The sequence below is a fragment of the Rutilus rutilus genome (genome assembly GCF_951802725.1).
Source record: "Rutilus rutilus genome assembly, chromosome: 11".
Lineage (NCBI taxonomy): Eukaryota > Metazoa > Chordata > Actinopteri > Cypriniformes > Leuciscidae > Rutilus > Rutilus rutilus.
In genome coordinates this window covers 40,920,811-40,937,158 of record NC_140216.1, presented here as the reverse complement: position 1 = coordinate 40,937,158, position 16,348 = coordinate 40,920,811, and the positions used below count along the sequence as shown (strand labels likewise).

The 16,348-nt window shown below is 36.6% G+C and overlaps 1 protein-coding gene and 1 long non-coding RNA gene across 2 annotated transcripts; one reads left to right on the top strand and one right to left on the bottom strand.

Moving 5' to 3' along the window:
- Positions 1-2,489: 2,489 nt before the first annotated feature.
- On the top strand, positions 2,490-11,789 carry LOC311300315 (uncharacterized protein). The gene is made up of 6 exons (XM_084424551.1): positions 2,490-2,604; positions 9,027-9,070; positions 9,363-9,650; positions 10,199-10,444; positions 10,537-10,608; positions 10,889-11,789. Exons 2-6 carry the CDS (start codon positions 9,028-9,030, stop codon positions 11,188-11,190), a joined length of 951 nt encoding a protein of 316 aa, XP_084280677.1. The 5' UTR covers positions 2,490-2,604; position 9,027; the 3' UTR covers positions 11,191-11,789.
- Positions 3,851-6,152, bottom strand: LOC311300371. Its single transcript, XR_014629274.1, has 5 exons — positions 5,956-6,152; positions 5,779-5,852; positions 5,599-5,675; positions 4,926-5,035; positions 3,851-4,104 (listed from the first exon to the last, which is right to left on the bottom strand). It is a non-coding gene; the product is annotated as an uncharacterized lncRNA (long non-coding RNA).
- Positions 11,790-16,348: the final 4,559 nt, after the last annotated feature.

Genomic DNA, 16,348 nt, shown 5'->3' with positions numbered 1-16,348 from the left:
AAGATGGATTGAGAAAGGTGAGCAAAACTCTTATTTCTTTAGATTGGAAAGACAACAAATGAAAAAAAATCTGATTGAAAAGCTTATGATTGATGGAATTCTCCGTGAAGACCAAAGAGTCATTGCTAGGTTTGTGCCAAATTCTATCATGATTTATACACATCTAAATTCAGCAAGAAACATGCTCATAATTTCTTTGATTCGTTATTTTCCATTAATCAATTAGGTAAAGCTGATCAAGCCTTCTGCGATTGTCCCATTGCTTTAAAAGAAATTGATGAAGCAATTAAATCTTTAAAAACAAACAAGTCTCCTGGTATTGATGGTCTAATGAAATCATGAATATGAAATCACATATTTAGTGAAAATAAAGCTTTCTTATTAAATGTCTTTAAGGAAAGCGTCTCTCCCTCCTACATTATGCCAAGGGCTGATCACTTTAATTCCCAAACCAAATAAAAATAATTAATTTAATAGATAATTGGCGTCCTATAACGTTACTAAACAATGATTATAAAATAATTGCTTTGGTATTACCCAAAATATTACATTCTATTATTGATGAAGCACAGTCTGGCTTTATGCAAAATAGACACATATCTAACAATATAATATTAATATTAGATATTTTAGATTATTCTGATATAATTAATAATGATAGCTTCATTTTTTTTCTTAGATTATTACAAAGCTGTTGATACTTTAGAACACGTTTTTTTTTATTTCAAGCTCTTAAAAAAATTGGATTTTTTTTTTTTTTTTTGTAAGATGGTTAAAATGTTATATGTGAATGGAAATACTAAAACTAAAAAACGGTACCTCTCCCAGAAGCAGCAACGTGACGTCACGTGAAACTAACCTATTAGAGACGGTAAATTTGCAATGCAAAGTCAACGGCTGGATTGTGGGCGTGGTCTTGTGTCAAAGGGGAACACTTTTCTACAGGTAAAACACATAGGGGTAAAACGGTTTGCCATCAATGTTAAAGGGATACTCCACTTTAAAATGAAAATTCTGTCATCATATACTCGCCCTCATGTTGTTTCAAACCTGTATGAATTTGTCTTCTGCTGAACAGAAAGGAAGATATTTAGAAGAATATCAGTAACCAGACAGTTTGTGGTCTCATTGACTTCCATAGTATATATTTTTTTCTACTATGGGTTGTAAATATTCACCTCATCTATCGCTACATTCCGTTTCTGAGAAACAGTTCAGTGCATCACGTGGTATGCTCGACATCGCTTCATTCACAAAACAAATTGTTCAGGTGCCACCTGCACCCGCATGTTCACAATTCCTCAGAATTTTCTTCAGGCCTATTACGGGAATCCGAAGGGAGAGTCTGCAAAGTGCAAAACCCGAAAAGCGTTACTAATGTTTTTGAAACAAAAAAAGCTTGTTGATTTGCACCACTTGAAAAAATATTGTAATGCTTTGTATTTTATGGGCTGAAATTCAACATGGTTGTATATTGTATATTTAAGCTGTGAATATTTCAATTCAAAACATTTCACACTCTTAAAAATTCAATAATCCATATTTAGCGAATTTGTAAAGCGAAATAAAATGGACCGAAAATTGCTGGTCGAATATTAGGATGTATTTTTAAACAGAATGAACATTTTGGAAGTGAAATCTGAAAGGTGAATATGGATTATATCCATTATATCTTATATATATATATATATATATATGAGTGTGAAATGTTTTGAATTGAAATATTCACAGCTTAAATATACAACCATGTTGAATTTCAGCCCATAAAAATGCAAGCCCTGAAAATGCAATGCATATTTTTCAAGTAGTGCAATTCAACAAGCTTTTTTGTTTCAAAAACATTTGTCATTATTTTACTTCCATAGTTACTACAATAATAACTTAAATGTCACACACTATAGTGTCACCAAATTTGGTTCACTCACCTGTCCTCCTGGTTATAGGCCTACTACAACACTTACTTTGGGAAAATGTCTTTTTGCATGATTTTTATGTATGAAAAATATTCAATAACTTCACTCTAATTCACTGTATTGTTGCCAAATTCAGTTCACAGATCACTGCTCTCCTGATGGGTTAAACTATAACACTTAGTTACAACATATATAGGCCTATTTGGAGGAGCAGTGATGTGAATTTTGCAACAATACAGTGAATTAGAGTGAAGTTATTGAATATTTTTCATAATTATAAAAGTAATGCAAAAATACTTTTTTCCCTCCAAAATAAGTGTTGTAGTATATCCAGCAGGACAGCAGTGGTGTGTGAACTGAATTTGGTGACACTTTAGTGTGTGACAACAATGAAGTGATTGACTTTTATTTAGTAACTCTTTTTGGGTTTTGCACTTTGTAGTAGACGCTCCCTTCAGCTCAGATATTTTGACACACGGGAGGGGAGGGGTAAGAGGTAATGGGGCTGGCACAGCTCTGTCTCTCTGCGCTGTCTTAAAAGCTCGTTTTGAGGAAAATTAAAGAGGTGTTATTTTTGTAGTAACAACGTTTAGCTCTATGGGTTGCCAACTTCTGGACTATCGTGGTTCTTTACAGGAAAATAAGGGACACTCAAAATATTTGTACTGTATCACACAGTATGTCATTTCAGGTTCGTATGCGTTTAAAATGTTCTCAGATATAAACACATTTGTTTTGCTTAACCTATTTATGCACAATTTAATTCTAAAACAAATTTTAAGGTCACAGAAAAAGTCACATTACACACAAACCATAGTTCAGAATAATAGCATTTATCTGAAATAGAAAGCTTTTCTAACATTATACACTACATTTGAAAGAAAGTAATACACTGTAAAAAAAAATATGCCTCTCCAACATAAAAATTTCTAGTGACCCGTTGCACCTAAAATTTTTAGTTGGCCCAATTTAAGTTGCAGAAACCAACTTTTTTGTGTTGTGCTGACTACCCCTGCATGTAGACTGAACTTGAAATAGAATGTTGTGTCAATTAAACATTTTCTGTTGACTAAACATAGCTTGTTGGGCCAACAAGCAGACTCAAATTGAAATAAAATGTTGTATTAATTAAATATTTCATGTTGGCCTAAAAGTCTATTTTTCGTTATTTCAAATAAATTACACACTATGCTCTGATTAAGTACATTTTATGTATTTATTGAAATCCATATGAACTTGCCTGTCATGCTAATAAAATAGCATGGCATATCACTCTTAGTCAATAGCTGTACTGGAAAAACAAATATCTGCTTTACAAAATGAAACTCAGTCAAACATGGTCAAGAGCCCAACAAAAGCAAAAACATCACCATAATGGTAACTTACAATTTGTGATTTTCTCCTTCAGTGATTCTGCTTGTTAGTGTTGAATTTACCCAATACCAGTGTGTAGTGTCAAAATTTAACACCAAATGTGTTTTTCTTTGAACACTACCGAGTTGTTGCCATATTAACACTACATAAGATGTAAAGTTTAACATAAAATGCAACTCTTGTAGAATTGATCTGTATTGATTTGTAATACTATTGGGAATCAATTTATACATTTCAGGACTGTTAAATTTGACTCAAATTGAGTTTGTATTTATAAGAGGTGCTTTTTGACAAAAGGAATCTTTTCAGAAATAAAAGCAAAGCATTTAACCTATTGACAACATTGAATGCACATCAAAACAATCCAGAAAGTTAAAATGTAACCTTAGTCTGGGATCATAGTTGAATTCTGTTCATTATAAAGTAAAAAATAAAGGCAAAATGCAAACAGTTGTTTTAACAAACTAGTTTTTATTAACGAACAAGTCCCTTTACATCATAGGATAACTTTTAAAATAAATGAAGGCAAAGCCATTTCTGTCATCAGAATTATATGAAAGCTGCTCATCAAATGGTCTATCTAATACTTCAAGTCCTGTACATGTCAGTGAATGTAAGTTCTGTGTCAGTGAAGTTGAGTCAATACCTTCGACTTTGCAACAGTACAGCAACAACATTCAACAGATGAAAAACAGTTGCAGGATATGAGTGGATCAGTTGTGTCCAGTTGCTAACAGTAAAGTTGTGCCTAGTTGTTTCACAGAGCAGGAAAGGCTGTGCAGATCCAACTTTCTCAAAATCCTGGACTGCTGGTTCCCTAGACAACACAAAGCCAGACCAATTACAATTAATACTATTTGTGTTTTATAAATACAGCAAGTTTATGGTGGAAAAAGTTCAATCATCTTAGACTTTCGTGACTCAAACAATAAACTATTTTGGTTAGATTAAGACTTGAATTTACTGATTTCTAAGTAAATTAAAGACTTAATTCATCCAAAAATGTAATTCTGTCATTAATTATTCACCCTTATGTTGTTCCAAACCAGTAAGAGTTTTGCTCATCTTCGGAACACTTAAGATATATTTTTTTAAAAAATCTAAGAAATTTCTGTCCCTTCATCGACAGCCTATTCAACTATCACCTCCAAAGCCACAGAAAGGTATAAAGGAAACCATAAGTAATCAATGTGACTTAGTGGTTTAACCTCAATTTTTTTAGAGTGCTTTGTTTGCACGAAAAAAACAAAAAAACTTTTTTTTTACAAATTATTAATTTTCGATGCACGCTCACTTAACAACGCATGTTGGAAATTAATATTTTATAAATTAAGTGGTAAATGTTTTGTTGCTGCAAACACAGCACTTGTGTAGTTTAATAAAATGTATGTTAAACCACTGGAGTCACATGGAGTACTTTAATGACGTACCTTTACACCTTTCTGGGGCTTGAAAGTGGTATTTGCGTAGACTGTCAATGGAGGGACAGGAAGCTCTCAGATTTCATTAAAAATATCCTCATTTGTGTTGTGAAGATGAAAGAAAGTCTTACATGTTTGGAACGAGATGAGGGTAAGTAATGACATAATTTCCATTTGTAGGTGAACTAACCCTTTAGGAATAAATTTAGACACGCACCTTAAGAAATCTCACTAAAAAATAGTCTGATGGAAGAATCTTTTTCCCTTTCTTGTGGCTTTGTGATGTTGGAGGCAGGTGATGGGCAGAGATTTCCCAGTCAGTTGAGTCTAAAAATAAAAAGCAAGAAAACATCTAGCAGTCAGATCATGAAAACAATTGGTTTGAAAACTAATTTTATTTAAGGAAAAGGAGGGGAGGGGGGGGGGGGGGGGGATACTTTTGTAAAGTAATTTGACTGGACAAATTCAAAATGAGTGGTATGAAACACAAAAAATCTAGTTATACCAAATAGCAACAAAGCTATGATTATTTTGTTATGTATGCACATTATCTCATATATTATCTGTAAAATCTGACCCTCACTAGCAAACACAAATAGCAAAATCAATACATTTAAACATGAAAGAATCCAAACATCAACCAAAATTGAATCTGATAAATACATTTTCATAAACATTTAATCTTAAAGAATTACTTAAGTTACACATTCTAAGAAAATTTGTTTTTCAGTTAACGTTAGGTTTCAGTTAAGATAGCCTAGGTGTGCTGGCAAACGAGAGTAAAAGATAGTTTGAGGATGAATACATTATGATATTTGCACATCACAAATATTGTCATAAAACAAAATAACATTGTAAAATACGTATTGTAAATGAGTTAAAACACTTACTCTGTTTTCACCTTTAAAAGCAAACTCCGTGTCTGCACTGCGTCACGAGTCAAAGAAGATGCAGGGTGCAAGTTAGTCTGTGAGAAAGGTTTAGGCACGCACATCACATAAATATTGTTATAAAACAATATAATGCCATGAAATACATGTTGTAAATTAGGTTAAAAACTCTTAACTCACTTTCGGTGTTTTCCCTGTTAACGTTTCAAGAAAACCTTCTCGTCGTCAGCTCCGTATTGAGTCAAAGATGTCTCCTTTGAGAAAGGTTTCGGCTCGTTTAAGCACGCAGAGCATTTCAATTCATCTATAAATCAATATGTTGTAAAATACATATTGTAAATTAGATAAAACACTTACTTTCGTCGTTTCTCTGTTTAAAAGCAACCTCATCCTGGTCTGGTCTGGTCTGCTCAGCATCGCGCATCAACAAAAATGCCTCTCTGAGAACGGTTTAGCCGTTCACAGCACATAAATATTGTAATAAAATGCATATATAAATGCGATAAAACACTTAATATCTGCGTTTTCCCTCCTCGTATGCCTTGCTTCGCGAGTCAAAGAAAATGGCGTCTGTGAAAAAAGTTTCAGGTCGTTTAGTCGCACTCAGCGCGTAAATGTCCCGGATGTAACTAATAACACTCTCTCAGTGTAAATTTAGTAACTCTACATATTTACACCAGCCAGAGGTTGCGGTTTACACTAGCAGTGTTAATCCCTTGAAATTCAACACCAGAAAATTAACTCTTTACTCTAAGAGTCCTTAACACCAGAGATTTTGCTGTGTGGTAGAACTTCTTTGCGCATGCTCAGACGATTGACGCTGTTCCCTCTTGCTCGGCCAACATAATATTTTTTGTGCAACGTTAAACATTCTGTGAACACAATTATTTATTTTCTCTTGATGAATATTTTGTAGTTCAGTCATGGAAATCATGCAATCATTGGCCAAACATATTTTTCGTTTTTGTCACAACCATTATGTTGAGCCAACATGTATTTCCTCATTTGTACAACTTTTTGCATCAATCATTTTTTACAGTGTAGCATCAGGAAGATTTCATGTTTTCTTGCGTGGATGTTGGACTCATGAACAATCACGTTGTTTGAATTCACCAAAACTGATTTGCCGAAATCAAAGCCCGGCCGGACAGTGAAAGGGTTTAGCCGTTAGCGCGAGTCCGGAATCTGCCGACCAGACAGCAGAGGATACTGTTCGCAAATCAAACAATAATTTGTCCCAAAAGAATAATTAATTCTCAATTTAGAGTCTGTTATTGGTAAGGTCTGATGCGCATGACTGTGGGCTGTGGATGATGCGGTGTCGTGATCATTCTCAAGTGTGTTGCTGTTTTATCAGTCAGTGGTTAGATCAGCGTAGCAGTCCATTTAATCGGGATAAGGGACGGGACAAATAAATAAGGCCCAAAATACGGGACGTCCCGGCTAATTTGGGACAGTTGGCAAACCTATTTAGCTCATGAGTTACTGACCCGGGAAGTCCGAATTTGTGACTTTATTGCCAACTTTACTGAACTCTCGATCAGACACACTGGCTGAATCCGAGATGAGTGAGCGAGTCCGGACAGCAGTTGAGCCACACACACACACACACACACACACACACACACACACACACACACACACACGTACGTAGGCTACACGTTATTGCAGTGCAATGTGGGGTTGAATCTACAAACTCATTTACACTTAAAGTAAACACTTGCCAATTCACCCTATTGCTAAACTCCATTAGGCCCATGACGTCATGTGGCTCTGGTATATTTTTAAAGGAATAATTTTGTGGAGGTGATGTCACGTGACTAACCCATTAAGATTTCCTTACAGGAACAACTAACTAATTTCAGTTATAACTAATGATAAGACTAAAACAGGAAAAGTGTCGGGGCTGTTGTTGGTTACAGTGTTGATTTTGGTTTCCGAAAGTGGAGTAGGAAACATAAATATTAAAAAGTTTTTCAGACAAGCTCGAGTGTGTGTGCAACTGAGAATTGGTTTGTTCACGTCATCAGCACGTTTAATGGATTGTTTCATAAAAATAAATATAGTTTCAGCGTCGCGCTGTCTAAACTACAACTGTTTACCATTTTTTTTTTTAATTATTACAGTTTTTTTTTTAAATGCATGTTAGTTTTATTTAGTAGTGATGGGAGAAACGAAGCTTTTCAAAGCTTTGAATCAATTGAACCAATTGGTTCGCAAAATGATTCACTGTTTCGCTTAAACTCAGACCAAACATGCAGAACAACCCCTTTTACAAACACATACCAAAGTAAAATATCAAATTCCAATAATAAGATTAAATATCAAGTGTCTGTATATGTGTTCTCATATTAATGTTCAGGGCTTGTTTTGTTTGTTCCATGGCTCAGATAAACAGGCCAATAAGAGACTATTAACTACTATTATTCCTTTTAATTAGCCTGGCTAATGTCAGACCTCTTTCTCATAAGGCTTGTATGAGATGAGCAAAATCGTGACCGGTGATCAGCGAGAGATGCATGCCGGTTAGAAATGTGTCCTAGTGCGGTCCGCCTTGCTCTGATGTCATGCTGACGTATGTCCAAAAAAAAAAGTCGGTTGCTAAAATGTATAAAAGAAAGAAAAATAATTATTTTTCTTTTTTTTGAAATAATTATTTTTCAGCTCCATTACCTTGTATCTTACGTTATGGCCCCGTAGAAGCAGTTTTTGTAAAAACAGGCTATCGATTGCGTCATAACCACACGACTCTCTGGAAATTACCGTAAGGACAGGAGGAGAAGCTCGCAGCCAATCGGGGGGACGTGGAGGCATAAAGTCCGATAAAGTCAAGAGAGAAGCCCATAGAGAGTCATAAAGTTTCTCCTACTCCTAATGTTATTTGTACACACTGTGACTATACAAACCACAACATGGAGGAAAATGTTGGCGTCATTTTGTCACTTATTGGGATTAGTATGCTAGCTGTAGCCATTTACATCCAGTCTTTGTGCTAAGCTAGGCTAGCGGTGGGTGCGTCAAACAGACTTACGGCACGCACAGAGATAAAAAAGGTATGTATGGACTTATCTAACTCTGGGGGATACGGTGAATAAGCTAAAGTCCCAAAAAGTCGAAATGTTCCTTTAATTATACTAATGGCTAATTACACCGTCTACAAATGAATAAAACTGAGCGGAGGTCAGGTAAAAACCATAGACACTTGTATGTTTCACTGCTGAGGATGAATTCAGTGAATCCACATGATATACACACACACACACACACACGCACGTCTATTGTGCTTTCTAATGAAGATAAAAATGATTATAGTTTGATATTTTTTAATGATGTAAGATCCACATGTGGATGAACATCTTTAACTAAAATGAAAGTGAGTGTATAATGTGTGTATCTGTCACATAACAAACCTTCTGTTTTCTCATCAGGATGAATCTCCTTCTTCTGCTGCTGTGCTTTATCAGTTATAGCGGTCAGTGTCATTTATGTTATTTAGTTTTTTAGTTCAAGCTAAAGTTATTCTAGTCAGTTGTTTTTCTGTTGTGTCTCTCAGCTCATCTCTAGGTTTATACTCTCATCAACATCTGAAACTTGTGTAATGTGGCACTTCTAATATTATTGGCTACTTGTTGCCTTATTTATTTATTTTACTCCAGTTCACTAAAATAATTCCACTAGAATATTTAAGATAATATTGATTTAAGACATTTATTTTCCAGTATTGCTAGTGTGTATTGAGTGAATATTGCTGTGTGTATTTGCAGGATCCTCCACTAAAGCTGTGTCAGGAATAAAGGGAGGAAACGTCTCTCTATCATGTGGATCTGAGGACAGAGAGATTGTGGAGATCAGATTAATCAGTCTGTCTAAAATCATCCGTGTGTGTGAGAAGAGAAACTGCAGTGGTCGAGTGTTTAAAGAAGGATCATGTGACGTCGTCATCAAGGATCTGATCTACAGTGACGCTGGGAAACACTTTATACTTGTTTATTACACTAATGATCAGACAGAAGTGAAGCGACAGATCCTGGAGTATCATCTTCATATTCATGGTAAAGTCAAAACTGATCAAACCATCATCATGTGTTTCTGGATCTCCTTTAATAGTGTTGGTATTGTGTGCAGGACTAGAAACAGCAGAAACACTGAAGCGGACAAGCTTAATATTCAGAGTGGATTGGGGTTTTCCAGTGTTGTTCCCCCAATATTAAATATGTGATCATGGTCTTGATTAAATGACACCATTATTGTCACGGAATGGTAAATGAGAGTCGGGAAATGCAGAGTTAGTTTATTAGTGACAAGCAGGCACGGTACACACACAAAAACCCAGGAACTCCAGGAAACAAGAAACACGGACAACGAACCAGCACAAGACTACAAACACAAGGAGGCTAAATAGGAGAACAAACAAAGGAGGGTAACGAGACAGACAGGTGGGACAAATTAACCAATAATCAGATAACAAGATGGGAGGGGCTAGACAATAGACACGAGCACATGGCCCAAAATAGCAAAACACCCATGTGCAGCACAAGACAGGACAGGCATGTGACAATTATAATAATGAATAATGATGAATGTGTGTGTTCCTCCTCAGATGAGATCTCTGTGAAGAAAGGAGAGGATCTGAAGTTGGATGTTCTGTTGATCAACGCTGATAAAGTGGAGAGAAACTCTAGTGAAGGCTGGACAGAGGTGTGGACGAGAGGTCACGGGGTCAACAGTGATCGACTGACCGTCAGTGACGAGACTCTGATCATTAATGAGTTTACAGTCACTGACACTGGAACATACAGAGTTCTGGATTATGAAGGAGAAACCTTGATCACAGTCTCAGTCACAGGTGAGAGAAGATCAGTGGATGAGGAGAGATATTATGTTTAATCAGTAAATTAATCCTAAACTGCACGACTAACCTTTCAATATTCTGAACAGAATCTGTTCTAGACTGGAAGGGAAATCTGATCGACACAGATGAAGACAAAACTGACGACACTGAACATCGAAGTGAGTAAAACATGAGGCATGAGAGCTTTGCAGGACTTCTTAAACCCTTAAATCCGCCGGTGAGAATGTCCAAATGTAATGTAATTTCTATTTTCCAAAAATGTGAAAAGAGTTCTATCAAACGATACCTACCTTTTGACTCTCCTTGTTATAATTTTGGAGTTACGAGTCTTTACTTCTGTGTGTCACTCATGCAAAACCACTCTAAAAATGCCATCAGGGTTAAAGGGGTTAAACAGGGAATAAAAAAAAAAAAAACTCTCTTTTCCTTCACCTGTAGATCACTGGATGTTGCCGGTTGGACTGACTGTGTTTCTGCTGGTTCTGCTGGCTCTGGCTGCTGTCGTGATACACAGATGTCTCCACAGAGACTACTCGAAGGATGAAAGCACTGAGTTCAGGGATCCAGAAGTGTTGAAGTCAATAGCCGTGTTTCCACTGCCACTTCCGGATCCTGACCGGGCCTCGTCTGGGCCAACGGACTGGGTTTCTGACCCGTCGATTATCTCAGTCCACAGCGGCTTGAGGAGTGATCATGACCAGAGGAGTTTACCCGAGTCTGGAGACGACAGCGGCGGATGAGTCCATGTACCAGAAACATCAGCATTAAACACTTTAACAGCATTTCCCTCTAAACTCTCTCTCAGAGACAGCAGCGAGTGCTTGAAGAACTTCTGTCTGTGATCCCATGTGGATTCTGGCCACCGGATAAGGCAGAGATATTTATATGTGAGCCAAAAGACTGTGTGCTACTGCTAACCATTACTATAGTAAACATGGTAAATACAACCGCTTGAAGAAATCAGATCATCTGCTATCAGTCGTGTATTTATTTAATCTGGCTAATGCTAAAGTGTGCTGAGGATCTGTGGATCATGATGAATCTAGTGCTGTAGTTCTCCAGCTCAGGCTCTAGATGCTTCTCTATCGTCTCAGGACTCGTGTTGGACTCGGTCATTGATCTTGCCAAATGTTCTCGTTGTTCTCGACGAGTCCAGCAATATATGCTTTTTTCTCATTTAATCAAAACCATTTCCTTCAGAGGAATCTGTCAGCATATTTCTGCAATATATATTTAGTTTTCAGTGCATATGAACATGTGTGCTGCAGTCCATACCTCAGGAGTCTGTGTGATACTGAATCTGCACTTACTATTAATGTAAAGAAGCTTTAAATATCTCATACATGATCTTGGAATTATTGTTTCTATTCAATCAACTGTTGAATTGATAATGAGTTGAGAACCGATGACTGAGAATGTGTATCTGTGTCAAACTGTAAGACAAACAGTGTGTGTAGGATATTCACCTTTAGATAGGTTGATTTATTTGTTAAATATTTTAGCCACTTGGGGGAGTGTTGCACTGTGACTTGTCACTGGGAGTCAGGTATATTTACAGTGTGTCAATCAGTCAGGAAAAGGTGTGGATGGCGGGGAACACGGTTCTTACCGTAGCCGTGAGCACCCACTCCACCGACAGCACAACAGCACTTTATTAATTAGCTCTGGGTGAAGTACCATTTTATGTAAAATACCTTTTCTACCTTTATACGGGAACACCACTCAAAGAGAGCTAATGCCTGGACTTAGGATCCTTCTGCTACGCGTTGAGAACACCGTGCCATCCATGCTGAGGCTTATAGGATAGCCTCCACAGTTTGTGTGAGCATGTATATATATTTTACAGTTTTCTATGTAAATATATATGTATATGTTGCTTTTGTGTGTTTAATTGGTCGTCTGCACTGGGGCTCGTTCTTCATACGTTGCTTAAAACATCCGAGATCAAATGAGACATCCAAGATGATATCATCGTGCTAATCATGATCCGGCTTAACTCGGTTCTTCGAACACACTTGCCGGATATGATTAGTATCGCTGGATTGAGTTATCTGAGATAATTGCGCGTTCATGCGAAGTTTAAAAGGGGATATGTATCGATAGTAGAAACATTGATCAGCAACGCTGCTATTGGCTGTTCAGCGTGGCCAAAGAGCGCGCTCAGTTTTTCTCCTCAGCAGAGCAAGAACTAATAGTCGAAGTTTATTCAGAATTTTAATGTTTAATCAAAACGCCAGGGAACACCTCAAAGTCTGCAAAAGCCAGGAGAGAGGGCTGGCAAAAAGTAGCAGACAATTTAAATCCGTTAGAAGTGGCCATGTTAGATGTTTTTATCACTTATTAGCCTATATTTTGTATTTTAATAATTGCATAATTACTTTGTTCATTGTAATGTCAGAGTCACCACACTAGAACATGGGAACAAATAAAAGTGAAGTAATTTTTAGTTATATAGTCTCTTTTATAAAAGGCACTGTTAAATAAATGGTTGTCTGTTTATAAAAGCAACCAAGAAAAAGGCTGAGAAAAAATAGAAAAGATATTAGTAGCCTACACTGTAAAATAGTTTTTGCTGCATTAAATTAAGGCTGTATAGTCATTTCAACTGTTAAATCTTCAGTGATGATGAATTGCTTTGACTTGTGAAAGTGAAAACTGATAAACTTATGTTAATGTAGAAATATTTTGCCATGAGTATCACATTTTCCCGAGTGTAGTTCATTGCAATGACATTGTGTTTTCCTCTTTTGTGCACTTTTACACAATACACCAACACTTGTATTGTATTTAGTTGGAGTAAAGCTCATAGGTCTCCATGGGTAAAGGAGATTTATTCTATTTTTGAAGAGGTGGATATGTTGTATATCTATAGAAATAATTTAAGTTGTAATGTCAATTCGCTTAAACATAAGCTGTTAATGGAATATGAAGAAAAATGGTTTGAAAATGTTTTATTAAAGCCAAAATTAAGAACATACATGCATATCAAACAGAATTTTAGTCCAGAATTATATGTTACATCTCGTTTATCTAGAAGTCAGAGATCTTTGGTTGCACAGCTGAGATGTGGGATTTTGCCTTTAGCCATTGAGGTTGGTCGATTCAAAAATACTCCAGAGGAAAATAGATTATGTGTGCTATGTGATCTTGGTGAAGTAGAAAGTGAATCTCATTTCCTTTTGTATTGTACACATTATGATGATCTAAGGGAATCTTTGTTTCTGGAAGTTACACGACAAATTCCAGAAATATTTTGGTATGCTGATGATCAAAAATTATTATGTTTGTTTAAGTGTGATGTGTTTAAGCTTGCAAACTTTGTTTCAAAGGCCTGGAAAAGAAGGCAAGCTAGTTTATTTAATTAGATTTAATTTTGTTCTGTGTAGGCTTATGGGCTTATATGGGTGGTTATGTGAATAAATGAGAATACATGTATGTATGATTACATGCATGCATGTATTTGAATAATATGTACTATTATTATTATTAATTCTGTTACTATTATCTGGGGAGCAATGTATTCTATGTACTTTGGATCTGTCTATTTAATATATATTTTGTACATTTATCGTGTATATTAATCCTCTTGTTTATGTTTGTTGATGTTGGTGTCTTGTAAGTCCATGCGGGCTGGGCGTAATCATACGCATGACACAATAATAAAATTTCATTCATTCATTCATTGTATCTGTTCACAAGAAAGTGGTGGCTGAAATATGTGCAGTAAGTGGATATTTTCTAACTTTCCAAAGGAAAGAAAGTATAAGACTTTGTAATGTCCATTTGTTTCCATTGCACTGGACAGTGAATAAACCCTCTCAGATAACTGTCATATGGAGGAACTAGCCTACCTGCAAGTGCATAAATAATTTTTACATAAATTACTTAATTTATAGCCTACTTGTATGCTTTATGGCTGCAGTGTAAGTTGCAGGATTCCACATCTACAGAAAGGCCTACAGAAGAGTCTGCACAGACAGAGGAGACATAGGCCTACAGGTGGGCAGTGGATAGCCAACTTTTCCTTTTTATTTGTTGCATGAGGCATGTGTTTAATGTTAGGGGTTAACAGTTTAGGACCCAAGGACCAGATGTTTGAAAAAAGACCCGGAGTCAGAATTATAAAAAATTGAAGAAAAGTTTTACTGAAGATAGTTTGCAGTTTCATCAGCAGAAGTCAGCTTCAAGACTCACACAGGAGTTTGTAGGCCGCCCCGCTTACAGTTACAAAGATCACAGCAGTTATACCATTTCCAAGGTCTAAGCTACGTCATTGCTTACAGGTTGAATGATTCTGATTGGCTAAGAAATTGATAAACATAGTAATTTTCCACACATATACAGATAGACAGAAGCATATCTCCATAGATTATGCAGCTGACACTCAGACCCTGAAGTTAGGCACGTCGTGACCTTCCAGGTCGCAAATTTGGGTTGCTGGGTGCCAGCATGTCTCGAACAACAACTCAGTCAATCTCCAACAATGCCAGTGGTTCCTTAACATGTAAGCAAGAAGACTAACACACACACCGACACACAGCTTTTCCAAGGTTGGATTTGGCCAGGCTCTAACTATAAACAGGAGTCTCGTCTCAAAACATCAAGATAACAAGTTCTTTCTCTCAGGATAGGACACTTTAGTCTAAATGAAAATATAGGCTTTAACTGAGAAATGGTCCCTTAAACTAAAGACTTCAATGACCCCTATGTGTTTTAACATGTTGAAGACCTTTCTCAAACACAAATCCCTATTTCATTTCTGGAAGCTGGGATAAATAGGCAAGCACTGTTACTGCATTCACATATCAAATACTGACATTAAAAAATACATGAAAAGAACATTTCAGTGATCACACTGGTAACTTCTATAACAAAGTAAAATCTCCAGAGAAGTCATTCAACTCATTTGATATTTAGAAGGAAACATATTGATTAATACCTTGATTATAATCACTCATTACATATACATTGAAGCAGCAGTGGATTACAATCCACTCCCTTCATTAATATCTCTTGTTGCAGGCACTTGACCACTGGCTTTTCTTTACAAAGAACAATTGAAATAAAACTCAAGGAACTAAGCATATTTGTCTTTTATTAAACATTTAATGAAAAGTGTTTTTTTGTTTTTTTTGGCAATGTTGTGTAATATGGCACATGCAACAATGTCACAGGCCCTGTCAGGTGTGCAACCCTCAGGCTTCTCAGACACTGAAATCTTCCCTTTAGTTAGCCAAAGTTCATTTCATTGTGTGCCCTTGTCCTGGCTAGAGCTGCATTGTAACTGGTTTGGGTCAGGGAATGGGGTCATAAAACACCTGTCTGCAGGCAGGAACATGTCATAATCACCTATGAAAAAATGCAGTTCTGTTAGGATCAGCATAAGTGTATGTAATACAGTGAGCTTGATATTTAATTGTGGAACTTTTCTTACCACTTTCAAATAATGTGCATAAATGTGAATCTCTGAAAATGCTTAAATCATGCACAGATCCTGGGGCCTCATTTATAAAGCTTGCGTACGCACAAAACGGGGCTGAAAACATGCGTACGCCAGTTCCTGCGCAAAAGGTGGGATTTATAAAGAAAAACTTGACGGGAAAATTTGCGCACCTGCACGCAAACTCTGACCCATGCGTACGAACGTTTTGGAGATGGAGCACTTTGGCGACACCGATGGTGAGCTGGAGTTAAATGTATTTTTGGTCACTTTTATACAGAAAATCTAAAGAAAATTAAACATATACAGAAAGATAATACAAATACAATTTCAATCACCAAGCCTGTCACTTGAAGCTAGGGCTGTAGTACTCGAGTCCGGTCTTGGACTCGAGTCCGGACTCGAGACCGTTTTTCTATGGTCTCGGACTTGTCTCGGACTCGCTGGTATTCGGACTC